Here is a 24,747-nt window from a genome sequence, read left to right on the forward strand (position 1 = left end):
AATATTTTGATAGCAGTGTTCTGAATTAATCCCTCCAGTGTTTAACAAACAGTCATGTAGTCTCTGTTTTTGACAGCTTGTGTGTGTTGTCTGAGGGCAAAGTTTGAATTGGGACCCAGAAGATAGATGTTTGTACCGCAGGATGTAAGTTTTTAGAATTGTGTGTGAAGATTTGAGAAAATGGTGCGACACAGGAATAATGTCTAAGCAATTGAGAAAAACTGTAATGTAACAGACATGATGGTGACTGGTTGAAGTTGTAGAAGCTGTCAGGGAAATTTCTTGAATTTATGTATTCCTACTGATAAAAGGACTGAGTTCCCATGTTTGGATGAGAAAAGGAATGTGTTAGAGAGGGATCTGGTGTTTGCCTTGGGGGCATCCTTGACCGGCACCAGCGGATTAGAGGGTTACTCGTAAATCAGTAAATCTGTATAACACTTTAGTTGATTGTCCAGACATTGTGACTCCTCAAGAGTTTATGAGGTTACCCATGTGAGGGAGGACAGCCTGTCCCTTGTGTGAAGCCCAGGACATGTGATGGAACAAGGGGAATGTGTTTTATTGACAAAGGTTTCCAGTGGAAATTGAATTTGGAGGTAAGAGCACAATATAGTCAGGAATAGGCCATTGGATATGTTTTAGTGCAAATTTTAAATCTGCAGTTATATTATCTCACTTATGGGCCGACGGGTCTATTAACACGTTAATTGAGATACGAGTGTTAGGGCACTTTAGTTTGCATTAGGGCGCAATTATACGAGGGTTAGGGCTCCTTTTTGCGTTAGGACGCAAGTATATGTGTTAGGGCAAATTATTTAGACAGAAATAGATCTTCCTTTTCGCCACGTAAATTTTCTTTTGCCAGGTTTTCTGAACATGGGTAAGTGCGGCAGTAAACCATTGAACTTCCTTCGTAGTTACGTTGGGCCAGCAGAGATAATGAAAGATAAGTATGGTGTTTGGACTTTTGGAGTATGGTGTTTTGGACTTTTCCCCCCAAAACAATTGGAGTTTTTGGGATTTCCAAAGAATGGCACCTTTAGCCAAAGATAGTTGCATTGGTTGAAAGAGAAGTTGAAGGAATGCGAGCGGGGGAAAATTAAGAAAATGCAGAAGGGGAGACAGAAAGTCGATTGGAAAGCTTATGGTATGTGGAAAGAAGAGACTGATAAAAGATTTAGGCAGAGAAGTGTAGGGACTACTGATCAATGTGTTCTGGCTTCTCCTACTAGAGTGGATGTGGACCTGGACTGCCCTCCATCTGGCCAACCTCCCTCTTATACTGCTGTGCAAAAGTCTGCAGCGGTTCCTGAACCACGGGCAGGAATGCTGCCAAAGCTGTCCCAAGACAGACCCCCTCCTGCCCGGAAGATTTATCCTTCGCTCACGGCCGACCTTTGTGCGACATCCCCAATTGCTGGGAGGACCAGGAGCGTTACATCGTTTGTGCAGCCTGAAGGTCGGTTCCTGATGGTAGAAGTTGCGAATCCGGCCGCAGGAGGTGAAGACGACGCGCCCCCAACTATTTTTGTCTACCGCCCATGGTCACCTGCCGACCTAAAAGACGTGGCCGCCTCCCTACCCAACCCGGAAAAAGAAGGAGGAGAGGAATTCAATCGTGTATTTCTCCAGATGCTTGACCAATATAAATCAAATATAGTTGAAGTGGAAATGGTAATGATGAAAGCACTACAGTTAAGATGGTGAAAAGTGAAAGGAGACCCGTGCAGAATGGCCCGTATAATTGGGGGGGCGCTGGTTCTCAATACAGGTTAACAACCATGGCACTGTGTGATACAGATAGGTGTTTTTTTCCCAAGACGGATGAACTGGGAGAACATTTCTGCCTGCAAACAGAAGCAGGGAGAAAGAGTCACAGACTATCGTAATAGACTTGAGAAAGAATTTAAGATTCACAGCGGGATGGGCCGCAAACCGGATGGGGCTAATCATTCTCCCTGGGAACAACAGTGTAAGATGAGACTGGTTTCAGGTCTGCTCCCAACATTAAAGAAACATGTAAAGGAGCACTGTGTGGCCTTGGACGAGGGCCGCATGGAAATCAAGCACGCTGAAAAAGACTGCGAGGACCAAGGGGATAAGAGACAGAACAATAAAGGGAAACGTGAAACGAAACTACAGATTGCCCAACTAGGTTTTTACAGCGGCTACGAACAAAGAGGCAGAGGACGGGGTAGAGCTAGAGGACGAACGCAGACTCGAGGCAGAGGACAAGGTTCTGCTTACCGCTACAGGTTGCCATTGTTGTGGTTCGATTGAACATTGGGTTCGCGATTGTCCTGGAAAAGATGCATGGGAAGACGGACAAAGTAATAGAGACAATTTTAATTCCGGTGGATTTACAGTGAACAACCCAAGAACACGTAGGACTGAAAACTACCAAGGGGATGGGTTTTGACGGTCAGAGGGGGCAGGACAGGACACGTCTACCGGAGAGATCAATCCATTACATGACCCTGCATATATTGATGTTATGCAGACACTTAATGTACAAGCATTTAGAGAACACGTAGAGTACCAAGTTAAACCCACAATGTTTCTTACAATTAATGGTAAACAGATTACATTTTTGGTTGATTCTGGAGTGGGATATTCTGTCCTTAGAGACCAGAAATGAGACCCGCTTCCGAAATTGAGTGGTAGAACTATAATTACGGTAGTGGTTAGTGGAAGACAGACCACTGAGCGATTTACTACCCCTCTGTCAGTTGTAGACGATGCGGGCCAGCGTTACCCAAGGCATTCATTTCTGTTTTCCAATTGCTGCCCAGTTAATTTGTTAGCTACGGACTTGATGACACAGTTAGGGATCACACTAGAATGTTCAGACAAAGGCATGCAAATTAAACAGACTATTTTGCAAGGAGTTCAAAATGGTGTGCAGCCTGTTGATTATTGTTATTTATGGGATTTAGAAAGAACAGTGCCTAGAGTTGTTTCACATGAGTTGGTAAATAAGGCGATGAATAGAGTAGAGACGGTGTAAGAGCTGGATATGTTTTTATTATTCTGAACACCCTTTTTGGTTATTTATGGTAATCAATGCAAATGGTGGTGGTGGAGGAAGTAGAGTTTATTAGCTGTTCACCTGCGTGGTTTTAGAGTGGAGATAGGGGGTGACGGGGGAAGTCATATTTTTGTTGACCGCTATCTAAACGCTGTACTATCATATTGAATGTCTGAGAAACAATTATGGAATGTTTCAATACACGACCTTGTTTGCTTCTCATGATAATAAAACGACAAAATGCAGTCTTCGGATTTGTCATCATTGAAGCGCGTCTGACAATTTAGTTTTCCATGCTCAGCTTCTCGGCCGACAATTTTTGTGGCTCTCAGATTGTCGCCCACAGACGGGTTCGGCTCTGTTTATGGATATGAGCGACTTGCGTTGCTCGGTGAAGGTTTCAGAAAGTCAGGATGTTGGTTCTGAGAAAGTGTGGTTTGGAGATGGTAAAAGCGATTTTTTGACGGGTGAATATGTGTGCTGGTCTTCGGAAGGTTTTTGTGCATGGCAGTGCGAAATGGGAGAGAGGTGTCTCGCTTTTTCAATGTGGAGGGGTCGGACCCCCATGTCCCTCTCGCTAAACCTGTGTTTGGCTGCTTATAGAGAAAGGTTTGGGTGCACCGTTTTGGGTAAACGGGAAGTACATCTTGTGCCACATGACGACTGGGTCCGTCAGGTCTGTGCAGTCCAGGTGGCTGCCACAGATCTTAGGTTAGCGGAAGTTCCACCCTCCTTGTGGTCACAGCATAAATATGATGTTGGGTTGATTAACAATGCACAGCCTCTTGTAGTTACACCTAGAGGACCCCATAGACCATGCCAGGCACAATACCCACTGAAGGCAGAGGCTGTTGAAAGGATAGCTCCCGTATTTAAAGCAATGGTAGAGAAAAGCATAATTGTTCCATGTCCAAACAGCCCCTGTCGCACTCTTATTTTCCCAATAAAGAAAGCCAAGTTGTTAGACAGCGTGTGGCTTGGCGATTTGTACAAGATCTTAAAAAAGTTAATGAAGCAGGGCGGGGAAGGAGCCTGAGATCGTGCGTGAGGTTGAGAGGTTCCGACTAGAGTATGTCGAGATCACCTCTACGCACGGCTTGGGCTCTGGAACCGCACTCCTTGAGAGAGGATTGACTCTTCACCACTTTGGAGTTGCCCATGGTGAGAGGCGGTGGGCTGGTGTGGGATTGCTTATAGCTCCCCAGCTCTGCTGCCATGTGCAGGGGTTTACCCCGGTGAGAGGGTCGTTTCCCTGCGCCTACGGGTCGGGGATAAGTCTCTCACTGTTGTTTGTGCCGAATGGCAGTGCAGAGTACCCAACCTTCTTGGAGTCTCTGGGAGGGGTTCTGGAAAGTGCTCCGACTGGGGACTATCGTTCTACTGGGGGACTTCAACGCCCATGTGGGCAACGACAGTGACACCTGAAGGGGCGTGATTGGGAGGAACGCCCCCCCTGATCTGAACCCGAGCGGTGTTCAGTTATTGGACTTCAGTGGTAGTCACAGTTTGTCCATAACGAACACCACGTTCAAGCATAAGGGTGTCCATCAGTGCACGTGGCACCAGGACACCCTAGGCCGCAGGTCGATGATCAACTTTGTTGTCGTTTCAATCTGACCTGCGGCCGTATGTCTTGGACACTCGGGTGAAGAGAGGGGCGGAGCTGTCAACTGATCACCACCTGGTGGTGAGTTGGATCCGATTGCGGGGGAGGAAGATTCGGCAGACCCAAGCGTACTGTAAGGGTCTGCTGGGAACGTCTGGCTGAGTCTCCTGTCAGAGAGATCTTTAACTCCCACCTCCGGCAGAGCTTCGACTGGATCCCGAGGGAGGCTGGAGATATTGAGTCCGAATGGACCATGTTCTCCGCTGCCATTGTCGAAAAGGCCGCTCGGAGCTGTGGCCGTAAGGTCTCCGGTGCCTGTCGAGGCGGCAATCCCCGAACCCAGTGGTGGACACCGGAAGTAAGGGATGCCATCAAGCTGAAGAAGGAGTCCTATCAGGCCTGGTTGGCAAGCACTGGCTGGCAAGGCACCGGGGGTGGATGAGATCCGCCCTGAGTACCTCAAGTCTCTGAATGTTGTGGGGCTGTCTTGGTTGACACGCCTGTGCAACATCGCGTGGCGGTCGGGGACAGTGCCTCTGGGATGGCAGACCGGGGTGGTGGTCCCTCTTTTTAAGAAGGGGGACCGGAGGGTGTGTTCCAACTATAGGGGGATCACACTTCTCAGCCTCCCTGGGAAAGTCTATGCCAGGGTTCTGGAGAGGAGAATAAGGCCGATAGTAGAACCTCGGATTCAGGAGGAACAGTGTGGTTTTCGTCCGGGCCGTGGAACACTGGACCAGCTCTATACACTCTACGGGGAGTTGGAGGGTTCATGGAAGTTTGCCCAACTAATCCACATGTGTTTTGTGGATTTGGAGAAGGCATTCGACTGTGTCCCTCGCGGCATCCTGTGGAGAGTGCTTCGGGAATATGGGGTCCTGGGTCCTTTGCTAAGGGCTGTCTGGTCCTTGTACGACGGAAGAAGGAGCTTGGTCCGCATTGCCGGCAGTAAGTCAGACTTGTTCCCAGTGCATGTTGGACTCTGGCAGGGCTGCCCTTTGTCGCCGGTTCTGTTCATAATTATTATGGACAGAATCTCTAGGCGCTGGAGGGTGTCAGGTTTGGGGACCACACAATTTCGTCTCTGCTCTTTGCGGATGATGTTGTCTTGTTGGCCCCTTCAAACCAGGACCTTCAGCACTGGGATGGTTTGCAGCCGAGTGTGAAGCGGTGGGGATGAGAATCAGTACCGCCAAATCCGAGGCCATAGACCTCAGTCGGGAAAAGGGTGGCCTGCACACTTCAGGATGATGGAGAGTGCCTGCCTCAAGTGGAGGAGTTTAAGTACCTAGGGGTCTTGTTCACGAGTGAGGGAAGGATGGAACGGGAGATTGACAGACGGATCGGTGCAGCTTCTGCAGTAATGCAGTCGATGTATCTGTCTGTTGTGGTGAAGAAAGATTTACCGGTCAATCTACATTCCTACTCTCACCTATGGTCATGAGCATTGGGTCATGACCGAAAGGACAAGATCCTGGATACAGGCGGCCGAAATTAGCTTTCTCCGCAGGGTGGCTGGGCGATCCCTTAGAGATCCCTTAGAGAGTCACCCGGGATGACCTCAGAGTAGAGCCGCTGCTCCTCCACAGAGAGGGGTCAACTGAGGTGGCTTGGGCATCTGTTTCGGATGCCTCCGGAACGCCTTCCTGGGAAGGTGTTCCGGTCCCGTCCCACCGGGAGGAGACCCCATGTAACTGTTGTAAGAAGTCCTGTTTTGAATCCAGCCACTTTCCTCCACACGGAGGTAGATGGCGAGCCGCACGACTGCCTTTCTGCTAATAAACAACAGTGTACCCCTCAAGATGACTTGTCTGATGAACCTCTTCCCAATAGTGACCTTGTTTTTTGTGTTGATGGGTCTGCTAGTAAATCTCCTACTTCTGCTGTCAATAATGTAGGATATGCCATTGTCACTGATCATGATGTGGTTGACGGTCATAGACTGACACACATCTCTCCGCTCAAGCTGCGGAACTGTTTGCTCTCACTCGCGCTTGCATCCTGGCTGAGAGTCAATGTGTTACCATTTACACAGACAGTAGATATGCTTTTGGTGTTGTGCATGACTTCGGTACATTGTGGAAAATGTGGGGTTTATTACTTCTTCTGGTACACAGATCCAACATGGCCAACTTATTCGTAACCTGTTAGAAGCTGTATTGTTACCTAAGGAAGTGGCCATATGTAAATATGAGGCCCATACTACAGGCAGAGATGTTGTTTCCCTTGGTAATCGCAGAACAGATGTAGCTGCCACAGCTGCTGCTCAGGCCCCCCCTCATTCTGCTCTGCAGATGACCCATCTGACCCCTACGGTCTCCCTCTGTGACCTTGTTGAAGCGCAATCTCAGGCTTCACATAAAGAGAGGACCGCTTGGAAGAAAGCAGGTGCATCCTATGTGAATATGGTTTGGATAGGTCCTAATGGTAACCCCTGTTTGTCAAAATGTTTGTTTCACTTCTATGCGGTGCTCTCACATGGAAGAGATCACGCTTCAAAAGGGGGGATGGTAAATATGGTAAATAAGTATTGGTACACACAGGGGTTTACAAATTATGCTCAACATCTTTGTTCAAAATTCCTAGTGTGTTTGAGGTTTAATATAGGGCGGGGACAAGCAGTCCCCCAGTCCAGCCATCCTCCCCCTGATGGCCCCTTAAACCATGTGATGATGGATTTTATTGAGTTGAACCCCTGCGAGGGAAAGAAATACTGTGTTGCGTATGTTGATATGTTTTCTAAATGGGTTGAGGCCTTCCCGACTGGGAAGGCTGATGCAACAGCAGTTGCTAAGGCATTATTGACTGAAATCATACCCAGATGGGGAATTCCTAAGAAACTGTCAAGTGACAATGGATCAAAATTTGTGAACGGAGCCATTCAGAAGATGTCTGAGTACCTAGGAGTTGATCTGAAGACCCACTGTGCCTACCACACACAGAGTGGAGGGGCAGTGGAAAGAGAACATTACATACATGAGAGGAAGGCCCAGGGTAAAAACCCCTCATGAGGTCATCACTAGAAGACCAAAGAACAAAGGCCTAGGTGGCCCCACTCACACAGACCTCACCACAGAACATGTGAATGATACAATGTTAACATACTGCACTAATCTGTCAAAGGTTCTGAACAACATCCACTGGAGTAGGAGAGCTGATCTACCAACTCCCATTGAAGGGCCGCTGCACGACATGGGGATTGGGTAGTCATCAAGGACTGCAACAGAAAGCCACGCTGGTTGGGTCCATACCAAGTCCTACTGGTCACTCAGTCTGCTGTCAAAGTTGCTGAACGAGGAACCTGTGTCCACGCCACACACTGTAAGAGACAAGGACCAGGGATCCCCTTCAGGAGAGGCACCATCAGGTGCCTGCTGATTTTAAATATTATCACCATCATACCGATAGTGTGTATTTCCAAACCGCACTATGACGATCATGGACAGATTGTAAACATGACATTTATACACCATGAGAAAAGCCCCAAACCACAGATACAGATAGGGCCTTGATTTTGAACAGTCTATGTCAGACCTGGGCATTGTATGGCCCGCGGGCCAAATACGGCCCGCGGGATGATTCTGACTGGCCCGTGAAAGATTACATGATAATTAGAAAATAAAACATATTTTTTAATTATCTTATGGGTGGACCAAAACCGCATTGATTTTATTTTATGCCCATTTATTCTCACAGTGCACGCAATCGTGCACGTCAACTGTGCACGTGAAATGCGTGCGATCCTATCCTCATTTCGTGTCACCCCTGAACTGTCTACCTTCCTTGGCACCCCTGAAAAATGCGAAAATGTCGGCTCATGCCAAAAAGAGGAAAGTGGATGCCGAAAACAGAACTTTCAAACAAATATGGACTACTAATTTTTTCTTTACTGAAGTCAAGGGTAAACCTGTGTGTTTGGTTTGTGGGGAGCATTTCGCCGTGTTTAAAGAGTACAATTTAAAACGGCATTACGAGACGAAACATGCCGAGAAATACAAAAATGTGACTGATGCCGAACGAGCGCGGACATAAACGGATTTACTAGCTAAGCTAGAAAAACAACAAGGCTGTTTTACAAAGCTAAATGCAGCCAGAGATGCAGTGACCAGAACCAGCTTTGTGATAGCCCACAAAATTGCCCAGAATAGTAAGCCATTCTCGGAGGGGGAGTTTGTGAAACTGCTATGCCCAGAGAAAAAAGAAGAATTTCAAAACATCCCGCTGTCCCGCCGTACCGTGACGAGAAGGGTGGAGGACATCGCAGAGAATCTGGAGTTTCAGCTGCAAAGTGAAGTAGGAAGCTTCAACTTTTATCTTTGGCTTTGGATGAGAGCTGTGACGTCCGTGACACTGCCCAGCTGCTCATATTTCTCCGGGGGATAACGCGCGACTTCAAGCTTACGGAGGAGCTAGCAGCAATGCGGCCAATGAAAGAAACCACAACGGGGAGTGATCTGTTCACCGAGGTAAACGCATGCATGGACAAACCAAGCGTGCCGCACAAGCCCTGAAAAGTGAAGCCAAAACGTCTCGATCGCCCCCTGGTGAGTGGTCCCAGTATAGGTCATAAACCCCGCCCTCCCCATGTTATTCAATGGGACGCGAGATCAACTAAACAATTAAATTACCCTTCAAATATATTTTTTCCGAAGCTGGTTTCTGTCATTTACTGTAGTTTGTATCACGCTAATGTAAATTCAAGAGTTTGTTTTTAAAATAAGTTTGTTTTTAGTTAGTTATTTAATGCTCTAAAAACGGTGGTGTGATGTCGTGATTCACAGCTGTGATTGACAGCTATCTGAGCCGAGGAGCCACTGAATCTTCGGAGGACTGAGGAGATTGGAACTTTACATTTAATCTCTAAATTTCTATAATTGTTATAATTTCACACGGACATAATGGGTTGTTCTGCAGTACATTGTGCTAACCGATCTGGCATTTCCAATCGATCTTTGAATTTTTTTCGGTAAGTTACATTTATAAGCTATTTAATTAGTAAATAAAATGTAATGGGCTAGCTAACGTTAGCTAAAAGACAACAAGCCTCGTTAATAGCCATGTTAATAGCTAGCAGGTGATCGTTAGCTAGAAGTTACCAATTATTTTTGTATTATGCCTATTCTAAATTAAGGTTAAACATGATGTAAGTTAGGCTATAACATATCGTCTAGGTTTAACAAGCAAAGGTTGTACTGTACTTGGACTTGCGATTGATTACGGTATGCGCATTCTGCGAGGGAGAGTGAGGGCGGGGCACAGGGGTGGCGCCGTTGATTTCTTCTCGCTACTGCGCATAACTACTGCGCAGAACTGGTCCCAAGATCGCTATCTGCGCAGACGCAAGTCCAAGATGTCAGCGCCGTATCAGGACACTGGTGGCTTCATTTTTCACCAATGGAAAAGAGCGAAAGGGCGTCGTCCATTATATATACAGTCTATGGGACAAACTGGGACTCGAATGGGACAGACTGGCAGGTGTCACTACGGATGGATGTCCGAATTTGAAAAAAAAATGTTGGGCTTTTGAAAAGAATGCAAGATAAAGTGAGTGAACTCAACGCAGAGCAGAAATTGGTGTTTATGCATTGTATTATTCATCAGCAAGTGTTGTGCAAGTCAGTGCTAAAACTTAGCCATGTGGTTGATGTTGTTACAACAACAGTTAATTTCATCAGAGCGCGAGCATTAAATCACAGGCAGTTTGTTTCACTATTGGAGGAGCAAGAGAGCGAACATGGTGACGTCAGGTACCACACAGCCGTCAGATGGCTCAATCTGGGCAAAGTACTAAAAAGGTTTTGGGTTCTGAAATCAGAGATAAAAGAGTTTTGTGAGATGAAAGGCAAAACCATCCCAGAGCTGTCTGATAAAGACTGGATGGCAGATTTAACATTTGCTTTTCATGTGACTGCAATGATGAATGAACTGAACACACAACTGCAGGGCAAGGGCCTTTTTGCTCATGAAATGCATAGCCATGTGAAAGCCTTCATGACAAAGTTCCAATTAATTTCAAGGCAACTAGGCAGCAATAATCTCGAACACATGAAAACCCTGAAAGAAGTCAAACCATCAGCTGATCACCGGCACAGGTACTCATCCATGTTAGGAGCACTGCATGATGAATTTTCAAGGCGTTTTCAAGATTTCAAAAAGGTTGAGGATGAAATGCAGCTGGTTTCCTATCCCTTTACCTGCAGTGTTGATAGTGCACCCACTGATGTTCAGCTTGAACTCATTGACCTGCAGTCTGATTCATTACTGAAACAGCACTTTAAGTCAGCATCACTGCTAGAGTTCTACTCTGCTCTCAAGGAGGAGAACTTTCCAAACATGAGGAGACATGCTCAGAAGATGTTGGTTCTTTTTGGATCCACCTACATATGTGAACAGACATTCTCAGTCATGAAGTTTACCAAATCCAGGTACAGATCCTCTCTCACTGATGAACATCGGTCAGCTGTGCATCGCATCTCCACCTCAGACATTCAACCTGACTTTGATGGACTTGTTAAAGCTCAACAGAGACTGGATTTCTCACAATGAATGAAAAAAAAGAACTGAAGAACACTAAAATGTGGGAATATAACAAGTGAAATGGGACACTTGATCCTTTTCTTTTTTTCTGCACAGTAAAAAAAAAGAACTGAAGAACACTAAAATGTGGAAATATAACAAGTGAAATGGGACACTTGATCTTTTTCTTTTCTTATTATTATTTTTTGCACAGTTCTATAAAGTCAAAAAGGCTACAAAACTGGGACACTTTTCTTTACACAGTTACACAGTTCAGTGACATGTCTTGTTTATTTTGGCTACAAAGATGATGTGATGTTTTTAGAAAGCTAAGAAAATCCTTGTTTCAATAATATATGAAACTCAAAATGCCCTTTGTTATTAATGTGACTGAAAATGAGTCAAATTTTGTTTATCATTTTGGAAATTCTATTTGAATAAATGATATTTTTGAAAGCTAACCTCACCTTTTAATTGCCAAATAATAACATACACTTTACCAGCGGTCAAAACAATGCCATTTACTGCTTTTTATATAGAAATAAAATGTATATTATGCATAATTGAGTTAGGCATTTTGGCCCTCCAAAATATTTTCAGTGGCTCATTTGGCCCCCTGGGAAAAATAATTGCCCACCTTTGGTCTATGTTAATCTCTTTTGACATGATGAACTGCCCCCCGGATGGGGATTGCTATGTACTGACAAGCCCAGTGTTGAAGGATAATAAGTTTGTATTGGACTCACCTGAATACAGGAGGGAACACTATGTTCCCCTCATACTATTTGCCCAACCATGTGAATAGGTGGAGATGTTATGATAATGATTATTGTACAGTTAACTAGGAGTAATGCAGGATTCCGAACAACTAGGAGTAATGCAGGATTACTGGTGTTTCAGGACCGATGAGGATGACACCCCTTGCAGATCACCTGACTACCCTAAAGGTAGACCCGCTATGATATGTCCCTTAACAGTTGCATGTACTACTGTAGTTCCTACTCCTGCCCCACGTCGTCCTGAACCAGGTAGAGTAAGGAGAACACAGTTAGAGCCAGACAACATAGCCCTTAGGATAATGGTTGACTATGCCAAGCACAAGAACATGACTGATTGCTGGATCTGTCAACACATACCCACATCCTCACATTCCCCTATGTTAAGCCCTATCCCATTTTCAGTAACAGACTGGCAGGCGCATGGTTGGACGGAGGTGTCAGCAAAAATGACGCCGCCAGATAAGGACTGTTATACCCCGTCAGCCATTCCTGACCGGCCGAGTGGGGCTAACATGGATTTGGTCTATATGGTGTTAGTAGAATTTAATAACAGCTGTCGTCCTATGGGGGTGAACATATCCAAATTATTAGGTTAACCTACACCGAGCGAATAGGAGAACATGGCTTCATTGTAAGGATACAAATGACACTGGTGCAGACAGACTGTCGCACCAAGGAGGATAGAGTCAGATCAGGTAGGACCTGTAATCCCTTACCTTCTGGTTTCTCTGTTCGTATTGATGCGGTGGTTAACTATATCCCATGGAAAACATACATGAACATAGATTCAATGACCATCAATTTACATAACTGTTCTACTCCCGCGATACCTGAGATGCTCAGTTTGCGTGATTGTGACCAGACTTGGTCACCAATACTTGTTTATGAATTGCATAATGTTTTGCTCTGTATTACAGATGCTCCAGGAGCCACACAGAGTTTAGGACAAAGTGACTGCTCCACCACAACTCAAACCAACTTCACGGTTCTCTGAGCTTTGCCGGAGAAGGTCTATATAGTCTGTGGTGGAAACGCATACAGTTGCATCCCTAGAGACGCAGGTGGAGTATGCTATAATAAAATATCATATTGATAGATATTGAGCATGAAAGTAATTGAATTAAGCTTGACACAATGTATGAGAGTACTAACTATCTCTGTATGGAAGACACTAGGTAGGAAATGTGATGTCCCATTACTGATGGGTCCCAAACACCCTGTCCATACCACCTGTTAGGAACTGTGTATGTGACTGTCATAGGACTCTCTGAATAGACCCTTGGGTCATAGGTTGGAATACGCCATACAAGGGTATTTTGTAGGACTTATAATAGTCTGTGTAATGGTTGGCTATGAACACTGACCACCTCCTATGTGTCCTGGTATAAATGACTGTGTTACGTTGTAAGCATTTGGAGAGAACAATGAAAGAACTATGGAAGGTTATCATCGTAAACCTCATGCTGAATAAAGGCTCTCCCCTGACTTCTGGTTGCATTTATTTTGTTCATGGATCAAACTTGGACAGAATCTAACAATATTGTTCAAGAGGTTTTCACCACCTTTTGCAAGGTCTTCTAGTCGGCTGTGGAGCAGCTGCTAAACCACACTGTGGTGTAGTTTGTCAGAATGGTCTCGATTGTGCAGCGGTAGAAGTTCACATGGACAGATGGGCTTTCTTCAGTCTCCTCAAAAAGTACAGGCGCTGCTGCGCCTTTTTGACCAGGGCTGAAGAGTTGAATCATATAATAATTGATAAATGTGTATGGGTTAACCTAATTTTTTTTTCTTTATTGCCCAGAGAGAAAGAAACAGCATCGGGTGTAGGCGCCACTAACTGTCATAATGGAAATGTAGGAGTCAGATGTGGAGCAGCAGGAGCTGAGCACATTAAGGTCCTAGAGTGGCCTAGCCAGTCTCCAGACCTTATAATCCCATAGAAAATCTGTGGAGGGAGCTGAAGGTTCGAGTTGCCAAACGTCAGCCTCGAAACCCTAATGACTTGGAGAAGATCTGCAAAGAGGAGTGGGACAAAATCTCTCCTGAGACGTGTGCAAACCTAGTGGCCAACTACAAGAAATGTCTGACCTCTCTGATTGCCAACAAGGGTTTTGCCACCGATTACTAGTCATGTTGTTCACTCATTAAAATGCAAATGAATGTTTAACTTTTTTGACATGCGTTTTCTGGAATTTGTTATTGTTACTCTCATTAAAATTACAGTGGCACAAAAAAGTATTTAGTCAGCCACCAGTTGTGCAAGTTTTCCCACTTAAAAAGATGAGAGGCCGGTAATTTTCATCATAGGTACACTTCAACTGTAAGATTTTTTATGAATTTATTGGTAAATTATGGTGGAAAATAAGCATTTGGTCAATAATAAAAGTTAATCTCAATACTTTGTCATATACCCTTTGTTGGCAATGACAGAGGTCAAACGTTTTCTATAAGTCTTCACAAGGTTCTCATACACTGTTGCTGGTATTTTGGCCCATTCCTTCATGCAGATCTCCTCTAGAGCAGTGATGTTTTGGGGCCGTCGCTGGGCAACACAGACTTTCAACTCCCTCCAAAGATGGGGTTGAGATATGGTGACTGGCTAGTCCAGGGCCACTCCAGGACCTTGAAATGCTTCTTATGAAGCCACTCCTTCGTTGCCCGGGCTGTGTGTTTGGGATCATTGTCATGCTGAAAGACTCAGCCATGTTTCATCTTCAATGCCCTTGCTGATGGAAGGAGGTTTTCACTCAAAATCTCATGATACATGGCCCCATTCATTCTTTCCTTTACACGGATCAGTCGTCCTGGTCCCTTTGCAGAAAAACAGCCCCAAAGCATGATGTTTCCACCCCCATGCTTCACAGTAGGTATGGTGTTCTTTGGATGCAACTCAGCATTCTTTCTCCTCCAAACACGACAAGTTTAGTTTTTACCAAAATGTTCTATTTTTGGTTTTGTCTGACCATATGACATTCTCCCAATCCTCTTCTGGACCATCCAAATGCTCTCTAGCAAACCTCAGATGGGCCTGGACAGGTACTACCTTAAGCAGGGGGATACGTCTGGCACTGCAGGATTTAAGTCCCTGGTCGCGTAGTGTAGCCTTTGATACTTTGGTCCCAGCTCTCTGCAGGTCATTCACCAGGTCCCCCTGTGTGGTTCTGGGATTTTTGCTCACCGTTCTTGTGATCATTTTGACCCCACGGGGTGAGATCTTGCGTGGAGCCATGGATCGAGGGAGATTATCAGTGGTCTTGTATCTCTTCCATTTTCTTATAATTGCTCCCACAGTTGATTTCTTCACACCAAGCTGCTTACCTATTGCAGATTCAGTCTTCCCAGCCTGGTGCAGGTCTACTATTTTGTTTCTGGTGTCCTTTGACAGCTCTTTGGTCTTGGCCATAGTGGAGTTTGGAGTGTGACTGTTTGAGGTTGTGGACAGGTTTCTTTTATACTGATAACAAGTTCAAACAGGTGCCATTAATACAGGTAATGAGTGGAGGACAGAGGAGCCTCTGTGAGAGCAAGACATCTTGCTTGTTTGTAGGTGACCAAATACTTATTTTACCGAGGAATTTACCAATATATTCATAAAAAATCCTACAATGTGATTTTCTGATTTTTTTCCCTCATTTTGTCTTTCATAGTTGAAGTGTACCTATGATGAAAATTACAGGCCTCTCTCATCTTTTTAAGTGAGAGAACTTGCACAATTGCTGGCTGACTAAATACTTTTTTGCCCCACTGTATAGACTGATCATTTCTTTGTTAGTGGGCAAATGTACAAATTCAGCATTCTTTTTTCCCTCACTGTACAAAACAGTATGTACTTCAGCATCATCTGCGAAGTACATACTTGCAGTACGTAGTATGTAGTATGCGATTTGAGATTCAGCCAATGCTTTCCATTTCCTCGTAGTTCACACAGCGTAGTGGTTTGCTAATTCAACAGTTTATTGAATGGAAGACCATCTACAAGTCTCTTTGTACAAGAGTACACATGAGTTCCATTAATAAACTTTCTGTTGCCCACGTTATTTCAGCAAAAATGTAAAGGCTGGGATAAAATTTTTATTTGGAGACTATACGGAGGTAAGATATTAAAATAAGCAGGCCCTGTGGTCTAATGGGAACATCCCTGACCTTCAATATTATGTCTTTGGTTTGATTCTCCTCTCAGATGTTCCAATTTGTGTGTCTCAGAAATATTTATCCACTCAGTTCAGCCATCGCACAATAATATATATATCCACTCTTTAATACCATGAATCTCACATTTTTAAAATAATACATTTTTATTGTTTTCTAAAGAAATGAACCAGCCATGGAGTGATTGGAGTCATTGTTTTCATTATAGGTGCTGTATAGCTATTAGCTAGCCATCTACAGTAATGTTTGTACCAGAATACATTTTAGTTCGTTGTCCACGTTATTTCAGCAAAAATGTAATGCTTGAGGTAAAAGTTGCATTCCCACTGTTTAAATAGCGTAATGGACATTCTGTCACATAAAAAAACGCAGATTGAAACCAGCCAGGGACAACAATATTCATCCCTTCTAATCACGTGCCGGCTGAAATACAGTTGCTTGGTTCCTTTTCTGGTTTCAAGGTTGTTTTGTTTTGTTTTGATTTCTTCTTTGATTGGACATCCTGACTACTAGTGGCAATTGGCAGTTTTAAATAGCAAAAAATATTGATCTAGTGAGAGCATGTAGTGAGATGCTTCCTGTGCCCCACCTAGCCCTCTGAAACGCTGCTCGCAGCTTTAATTTACCACCTGTCATTGTATTCCATTACTGCCTGTCTACCCTTTGCCCTGGTTTGCATTCATTCATGTGTAATACGTTTATTTTAGTTCTTATACATTTGCCCCACCAGCAAGACTGTAAATATATACATCTCCGGAAAAAATGAAGAGACAACTGCACCTTTTTCTTTCCTTTCCAAAAAAGTCGGAACGGAAGGGTTTGAGTGAGGAACAGAAGGGTTCAAATTAAGAAAACACTGCAAATTGAATGCTTCTGTTCCTCACTCAAACATTTTTGGAAAGGAAAGAAAAAGGTGCAGTGGTCTCTTAATTTTTTTCCAGAGCTGAATATATTGTTCACTGCCAACAAACTGCCAAATGAATATATGAATGTGTGTATGTGCATGTTGTAGCTTTGAATTGAATGTTGTTTCTTTGAATTTATATAAAACTTGTGAAAAGTAAAATCCAATAAAATAGATTTCACCACAGTGGAAAAGAGGGGCACTGACACACACTCAGAAAATGAACACTCTCCTCACACAACTCATGGAGGAGACAGACAGCTCCGGCTCATGGAGGAAAGAGACAGCTCGGGTGCGACATGCGAGGGCGCTTAGCAAACATTGCAGAAGCGTCACCATGGCAACCAAGCACTGAGCCAGCCAGCAAAGGACCAGGGATAAATCGTGCTTTTGCAACATGGTGTTGAGAGGCAGGGCGTAGAGAGGCTACGTTTACATGAGCAGTTACCTCTGTACAATCCCCAACATTAACTCCCCCTTTGGTTGGACCTCACCCTCTTCGGAGGTAGTTGGAGCTGCGTCGGGACGGGTAACCTCCTCCTCTACAGTCGCAGACACGCACAGCAGAGTGCGTGTGCATTGACCGCATCATCCAACTTGCTACAGTGGCCAAGCCAGTCAAAGCCATTTTAGCATCTGGAATAGGTGAAGCCATCCTTGGCTCGTTCTTGCATAATCTTGCATGGCTCATAGATTGCATAATCTAAACCTTTTCATGAAGAAAAAAGGGATATAGCCTACCAGCACAAGTGTCAGGAAAAGGCAAATTTGCATATTCACATTTGCCAAAAGGCAGATGGGTAAACAAATAATAGCGAAGCCCCTTTGGGCAAATCTTCACGAAGTAGATACAATAGAACAACCCCAGACCAAGGACGGTGCGAGTTCTTCACAGTATGCGCCATAAGAGAAAGCTAGAGAAACGTTTTGAAATACCCCCTCTGCACCCCCCACACCAAAATACACTAATGTTGCACAATCCATTTGCATATGCTGTGACACTGACCTTTTATTGATATCCCAGGCAGCCCTGGGGGGCCATGCATCCCCATCTCTCCGACATTTCCTTTGGGTCCTGGTTGTCCATGCAGCCCTAGCTCCCCTGGTGGCCCTGTAACAAATGGTCATGATGTAGACTCTTCAATGTCGTCATTTTGAAAACATTAGTTACATAGTGAATTTGACTTGTAAAATATTTGTTATGACTGTAGAACTGAACAAAGAACAACACTGCACTGGGAGTTACGCTCCTACCACTTCTATAGAATTTAGAATGTAGAATGACACCTGATAAAGCAATTGGGAGCAGAGCGGCCAATGAGGGGATAAGCCTTTGATTATATCCCACGGGAAATGCAGGGCTTCTGGTTCTCATTTGCCATATCAGGAATTATTTTAGACTTATTCATTATAGATTTGTTGTACCAATGGACCGAATGAAAGGGAGTACAATTTGTTTTGACTAGCAAGCCAGTAATCAACAATTTTCTTGAAAAATCTATTAGATTGAATGGAAGTAATTTATTTTCTATGGCTGAAAAGTAAATTAAAACTAACCAATGAGAGGAACATAACTTTATAACGTATTATGACAAGGGTTTTACCAATATATTTGTTTATTTTATTTTGTGCAATATGCTCACCTCTAACTTCACAATCTGTATGATGCCCACATAACACACACCAGGACACACGAGACACAGAATGATGATGTCATGCCAGGAGACAAACAATTATATAAATCATGCCAGGACACACAAGACACACATTGATGATGTTATGCAACAAGAACATACTGACATCATGCCAGGACAGACATAAATTAAAAACATGCACACAAGGGATTCCATATCATTCTAGAGTGGAACTGAATGAATGGAGAGAAGGGGCGATTAAATGGAAAAGGAGAATGGTAAACAGACTATTGAACATACCAGCATACAGTGTTACACAAACATAAACCAAAAACATGGCACATTTCGAGATAAATAGTGAGGATAATAACTATTAATATTAGTAGTATCATTACCAAGGAAATACAATTTCAGATGAGTAACAGTTTTGATTAAAAAAAAACATCAAACCTACATGTCCTAAAGTAGCATAGAGATCATTCCATATAAAGTGTTGTCACTACACAGTATTGCATGTTATTTTAGAATAACTAAACAAAATAAAAACTGGAGGAGCACAGTCCTAACATTGTTTATATTTATGATCATGACATATTTTCTTATAGGACCAAGGTCTCGCAGTTCACTTCGCATTTCTACATTTTCAGTCTAGAAAATGAATCCACTTTTGTTAAAATTGTGATACTGTATAGTGAAAACAATAAGATATTAAAATAAAATCTCACATCACCATGCTTGACAAAACACATTCTAGAAGCCTAATGTAAGACAAAGTAACATTCATGTGTTTATACAATGGTAGTGGTGTCATTAAAGTAAAGTGGGGTCCAGACTACTGGTTAGGTTAAATAGCTCTTACCTGTATAATTAACAAGCCTGTACTCTGTCATTCCTTTGGGACCTATATCTCCTTGGAATCCCTTGGAATATGCATATCACATGAAAGGTAATTACACATGATATTAACTACTACAACATTTTAGAAATGCCAGCTCACCTGGTTTTACTCTATGGTTTGACCATTAGATGTCCTATGTTCATTTTGAAACCTTTTATTTTAAAGCAATTGTTTCACCAACATAGAGCTAATATAAGGAGTTCCCCTTAAACTACGAGACAAAATGAAACACTCATCATGAATAAATAATAATATTCAGAATTATAGGTTTTAACAATAACTATAGGTTTTTAGTACTGGTAAACCTTTGACAAATTGGGTTGGGTTGAAATTTCCTACCAGAGTTAAGGGAGGACGTACCAAAATGTTTATCATAGGCACATTAGCCAGCCTATATTCATCTTTAAAAAATGATTTATAAAATGTGTTTGGACTATGTTATAAGGCATTGTATTTTAAAGGGCATTCTGGTCACATGATCACCTCATTCAAATTCCCCAGCCATTCCAAATTACACAGTCCAAAACTGATCTAATCTTGTCTCGGACACCAAACACAATATAATCAAATAGGTGTGAAACTGGTGAGGGGGGTGGATTACTCAGTCTGTTTTAATTGAACAGCGGTCACTCTCAGTCTTAATTTGTCTTCTCCAACAACTGCTTTGCAAAGTGGCACTGTTTAGCTAGAAGTGCATTTCACTTTGATGACCATGACTGGTGAATCATACCAAAGGGAAGCAAAGACATCCAATTACATGGAACTGTGTGTGTAGTTTCTTTTTTTTTTTTAGATAGTGTCAAATTTGTGTCAAATTGCTGTTGCCTGGAAGCAAACATATTCCCACACTTGAGACGGAGTGATATTATAATGAGACTCACCTTGGATCCCTCTGTCCCTATCAGACCGGGTAGACCAGGGCTCCCAAAAATCCCCTGAACATATGAGATATCATGATAATTAGAACACAGTTTTGTGCAGGCTTTTAATCTGAAGCCCTTGTACAGTCAGGCTATTTGCCCGGTCTAGGCCCCTGAATATTAGCAATGCAAGCCTGCACTGATTGACATAGGTTGTCAGATTTAAGACCAAGGGCTGGTATTTCAGTACCACACTAAAAGCCTGCAGAGTGGTCAAATGAGCAGCCCACTTCAAAAATTAACACCACCCTTAGGCCTCTACACAACAACAATATATGATGTACACATAACCTACAACAAAACAACTTTCTCTTAAACATTAATGCTTACAGATCTGTGCTGTTAGTGATTCAGTTTTAATGTGCTGAGTATCAGGTTGACAATGATTTACAATTTATCATATTAGTGGCAACCATTAACCACATGTGCAACATTATTACTTCACAACTCAGGATTAAAATAGCATTTAATATAGAAAGGAAACTGTAGTATACCTTTACTCCAGGAACACCAGGGAAGCCAGGATATCCAGGAAGACCCTAAAAATGTCAGCATACCACGTGTAGAGTAAAGAGATGTGTAGCTTGAGTAATTGTGCGTCTTTGTTAATAATGTAAGCCTGTTATGTTGTGCATGCACCACATGAGAGTGAAACACTTCAGGTCTTTTGCTTCAAAATAGCCCAGAAATGAAGAAGAGAGGGAGACAGTTCTGCACAAAGTAGAATAGAAGCTCTGACTGAGGCCCCTAGGCGCATAGAGATGCCTAGAGGCCCCCAGCCAGGAGATGACAGGGTAGGGCATTAGGGTACATTTAATCCAGTCTCAACAGATAAATATCTCTTTTTTTATATATTTTTTTAATTATAAATTATTAGGTGAAGCATATATGTATAGTCCAAATCTAATGTAATAGGAATGATTAAATGAAATACACAACAACATAATTAATCTTTAGGACCCAGTGTTGTTTCAAGTTCTGAAAGAAATCCAATGTGTCAAGTATTGTAGAAACAAAATGTATGCAGTATATATGTATGTCACTTCGATACCAACGTCCATTAAATTATATAAATAATGGATAATCATACCCTGATTCCTGGGAATCCGATGATTCCATTTTCTCCTTTGAATCCGGGGATTGAGTCGATTCCCTGCAAATTCAAACAAAGCACACAATTAGAAATAATGGTACAGAGTGAAGCAACCTACAGTTAGGATGAGAAATAATTGAACATTGACACAAATTGTGTTATTCAAGTTACAGTTAAATAATGAATATGGGCTCAGCAAGGTCTCTCAGCTTTAATTTTAGGAAACTGAAGGAAGTGTTTAGGGAGTATATGTCTATAATATGAAACCCCTCCTGTCCATTAAACAGCTTTTGAATCAACTGTCCAATTACTTTTGTCCCTTGAAAAAGAGTGGGCTACATATTAAGGAGCTGTAATTCCTATACCATTCATGTAATTTTCTATATTTCAGAATTACACTACATTTCTGTTATTAGGAAACACAAGTATTGTGTTTCCACAGATTTGATTCACTGTTTACAAAAATAAACTGTATAAACAAGGAATATTTCCAGTTCATTATTGACATCCCAGCATGCCTTGCGGCTGTTCAATTTTTTCATATTAATGTTTGTGCAATATGTGCGTAAAAATTTGCGATAACGTTATTCTCTTATTGTATTCTTCTTTTTTCAAACAGCACCTCACAAACATACAACAGGGAAAGCAATAATCTGTGCTGAACTGTGTCTAACAATACCAATATATACTGAACTAATGACTAAGTGACAACAGGGGCGTCCTTGGGGTGCGCTGCTGCCATGTCACTCTGGCCGATGGTTAGTACAGCAGCTAGCTGGAGCGCTGGATAGGAAGAGGGGCTGCAGTGCCACGAGGAGCAGACGTCAAACCATCTTGAAATGTATGTACAATGGTACACTCTTGAATGTTTTTTGGTGATTAAGGTTGTTAATGGGTGCCAACCAAAGAAAGGAAGACCATTCTGTGTGGTGTGTTATGCTGCTTCATGTCATCTCTGGTATTGCAGAGCTCTGAATTTTGCATGTTTCTGCTAACCTTGTGCTTGATAGATATTGGGGTGGCCTGAAAACCAGAAATACAAATAATTGATGTGGGTGTGTTGTCCACAAGTATCCACCATGTAGATACATGCCCTGAAAACCCCACCCAGGGTACTTTTTTTTTGTGCTAATATCAAAATATCCATCCCTTTCCATAGGCCATACCTATATGAACAGAAATAATAATACCTATTAAAATTGACTGAATTCTGACTTTAAAGTTAGCCCTTTACGCTAACGCTTAAGACTACTGTAAAAATTAACATACAGTTGTACTCAAAAGTTTGCATACCCTTCGAGAATTATTAATATACACAGAAAAAAATTATAACACTTTTGAAGCACTTTTGTTTTTGCCCCCATTTATCATGAGCAAGACTTTCACAAAAGGCCTATTTCTCTCAAATATTGTTCACAAATTTGTCTAAATCTGTGTTAGTGAGCGCTTCTCCTTTGCCGAGATAATCCATCCACCTTACAGGTGTGGCATATCAAGATGCTGATTAGAGAGCATGATTATTGCAAAGGTGTGCCTTATGATGGCCAGAATAAAAGGCCACTCTAAAATGTGCAGTTTCACAGTATTGGGGGGGGGGGGGGGGGGGGGTCCAGGGGGGTCTGAAAAACAGTCAGTATCTGGTGTGACCACCATTTGCCTCACGCAGTGCAACACATCTCCTTCACATAGAGTTGATCAGGTTGTTGATTGTGGCCTGTGGAATGTTGGTCCACTCCTCTTCAATGGCTGTGTGAAGTTGCTGGATATTACCAGGACCTGGAACACGCTGTTGTATACACCGATCCAGACCATACCAAACATGCTCAATGGGTGACATGTCCGGTGAGTATGCTGGCCATGCAAGAACTGGGATGTTCTCAGCATCCAAGAATTGTGTACAGATCCTTGCAACATGGGCCGTGCATTATGATGCTGCAACATGAGGTGATGGTCGTGGATGAATGCCACAACAATCGGCCTCAGGATCTCGTCACAGTATCTCTGTGCATTCAAAATGCCATCAATAAAATGCACCTGTGTTCGTTGTCCATAACACCTGCCCATACCATAACCCCACCGCCACAATGGGCCACATGACGCCATACTGCCATCTGCCCTGTACAGTGAAAACCAGGATTCCTCCGTGAAGAGAACACCTTTCCAAAGTGCCAGACGCCATCAAATGTGAGCATTTGCCAACTCAAGTCGGTTACAATGAAGTCAGGTCAAGGCACTGATGAGGATGACAAGCATGCAGATGAGCTTCCCTGAGATGGTTTTCTTTGGTTATGCAAACCGATTGTTGCAGCAGCTGTCCAGTGGCTGGTCTCAGACGATCTCGGAGGTGAAGATGCTGGATGTGGAGGTCCTGGGCTGGTGTGGTTACACATGGTCTGCGGTTTTGAGGCCGGTTGGATGTACTGCCAAATTCTCTGAAACGCATTTAGAGACGGCTTATTGTAGAGAAATGAACATTCAATTCACGAGCAGCAGCTCTGGTGGATATTCCTGCAGTTAGCATGCCAATTGCATACTCCCTCAAAACTTGCGACATGTGGCATTGTGCTGTGTGATGGAACTGCACATTTTAGAGTGGCCTTTTATTATGGCAAACTTAAGACAAACCTGTGCAATAATCATGCTGTCTAATCAGCAACTTGATATGCCACACCTGTGAGGTGGATGAATTATCTCAGCAAAGGAGAAGTGCTCACTAACACAGATCTAAACAGATCTGTGAACAATCTTTGAGAGAAATAGGCCTTTTGTGTACATAGAGAAAGTCTTAGATCTTTGAGTTCAGCTCATGATAAATGGGGGCAAAAAAGTGCTGCGTTTATAATTTTGTTCAGTGTATGTACCATTTGCAAAGAAAACATGAGTGACCAGGCAAACTTCTTATTTCTTATGGGATTCACATTCAACTGTAGGTCATAACAGAATGGAACAATCATTAAACAAAACATGGCAACAAAGAAAAAAAAAAATCAGCAAACCCCTAGGATCTTAAAACTGTATATTACCCCCTTTAGCATCAATGACAGCATGCAGTTGTAACGGTCCCAGTCTGAGGGGATTGTTCCGCTTCGTGTTTTCTGTTTGTCCTTGACTTGTCTTGTCCTTGTATGGTCTTTTCTGTTCTTATTTCACCTGTTTCTGTTCTCCTCGTTAGTCTGTGTATTTAGTTCAGCCATTTTTCCCTGTCCCTGTCAGTCAT

The 24,747-nt window shown here is 43.1% G+C and overlaps 1 protein-coding gene across 5 annotated transcripts in view; it reads right to left on the reverse strand.

Moving 5' to 3' along the window:
* The window catches only part of col4a4 (collagen, type IV, alpha 4), a 295,816-nt gene that overhangs the window by 195,693 nt on the left and 75,376 nt on the right, over nt 1-24,747 (reverse strand). For 4 of the 5 annotated variants that reach the window (XM_034292010.1, XM_034292005.1, XM_034291996.1 and 1 more), the window contains 6 exons: nt 21,528-21,590; nt 20,932-20,976; nt 20,399-20,452; nt 19,479-19,539; nt 18,629-18,643; nt 17,992-18,096 (listed from right to left, as the gene is read on the reverse strand). In XM_034292010.1, the coding sequence (XP_034147901.1) occupies nt 17,992-18,096; nt 18,629-18,643; nt 19,479-19,539; nt 20,399-20,452; nt 20,932-20,976; nt 21,528-21,590 (343 nt within the window). The remainder of the gene's footprint in view (nt 1-17,991; nt 18,097-18,628; nt 18,644-19,478; nt 19,540-20,398; nt 20,453-20,931; nt 20,977-21,527; nt 21,591-24,747) is intronic. The other variant, XM_034292008.1, reaches the window with a different exon arrangement.

Source organism: Esox lucius, chromosome 1, assembly GCF_011004845.1.
Source record: "Esox lucius isolate fEsoLuc1 chromosome 1, fEsoLuc1.pri, whole genome shotgun sequence".
Lineage (NCBI taxonomy): Eukaryota > Metazoa > Chordata > Actinopteri > Esociformes > Esocidae > Esox > Esox lucius.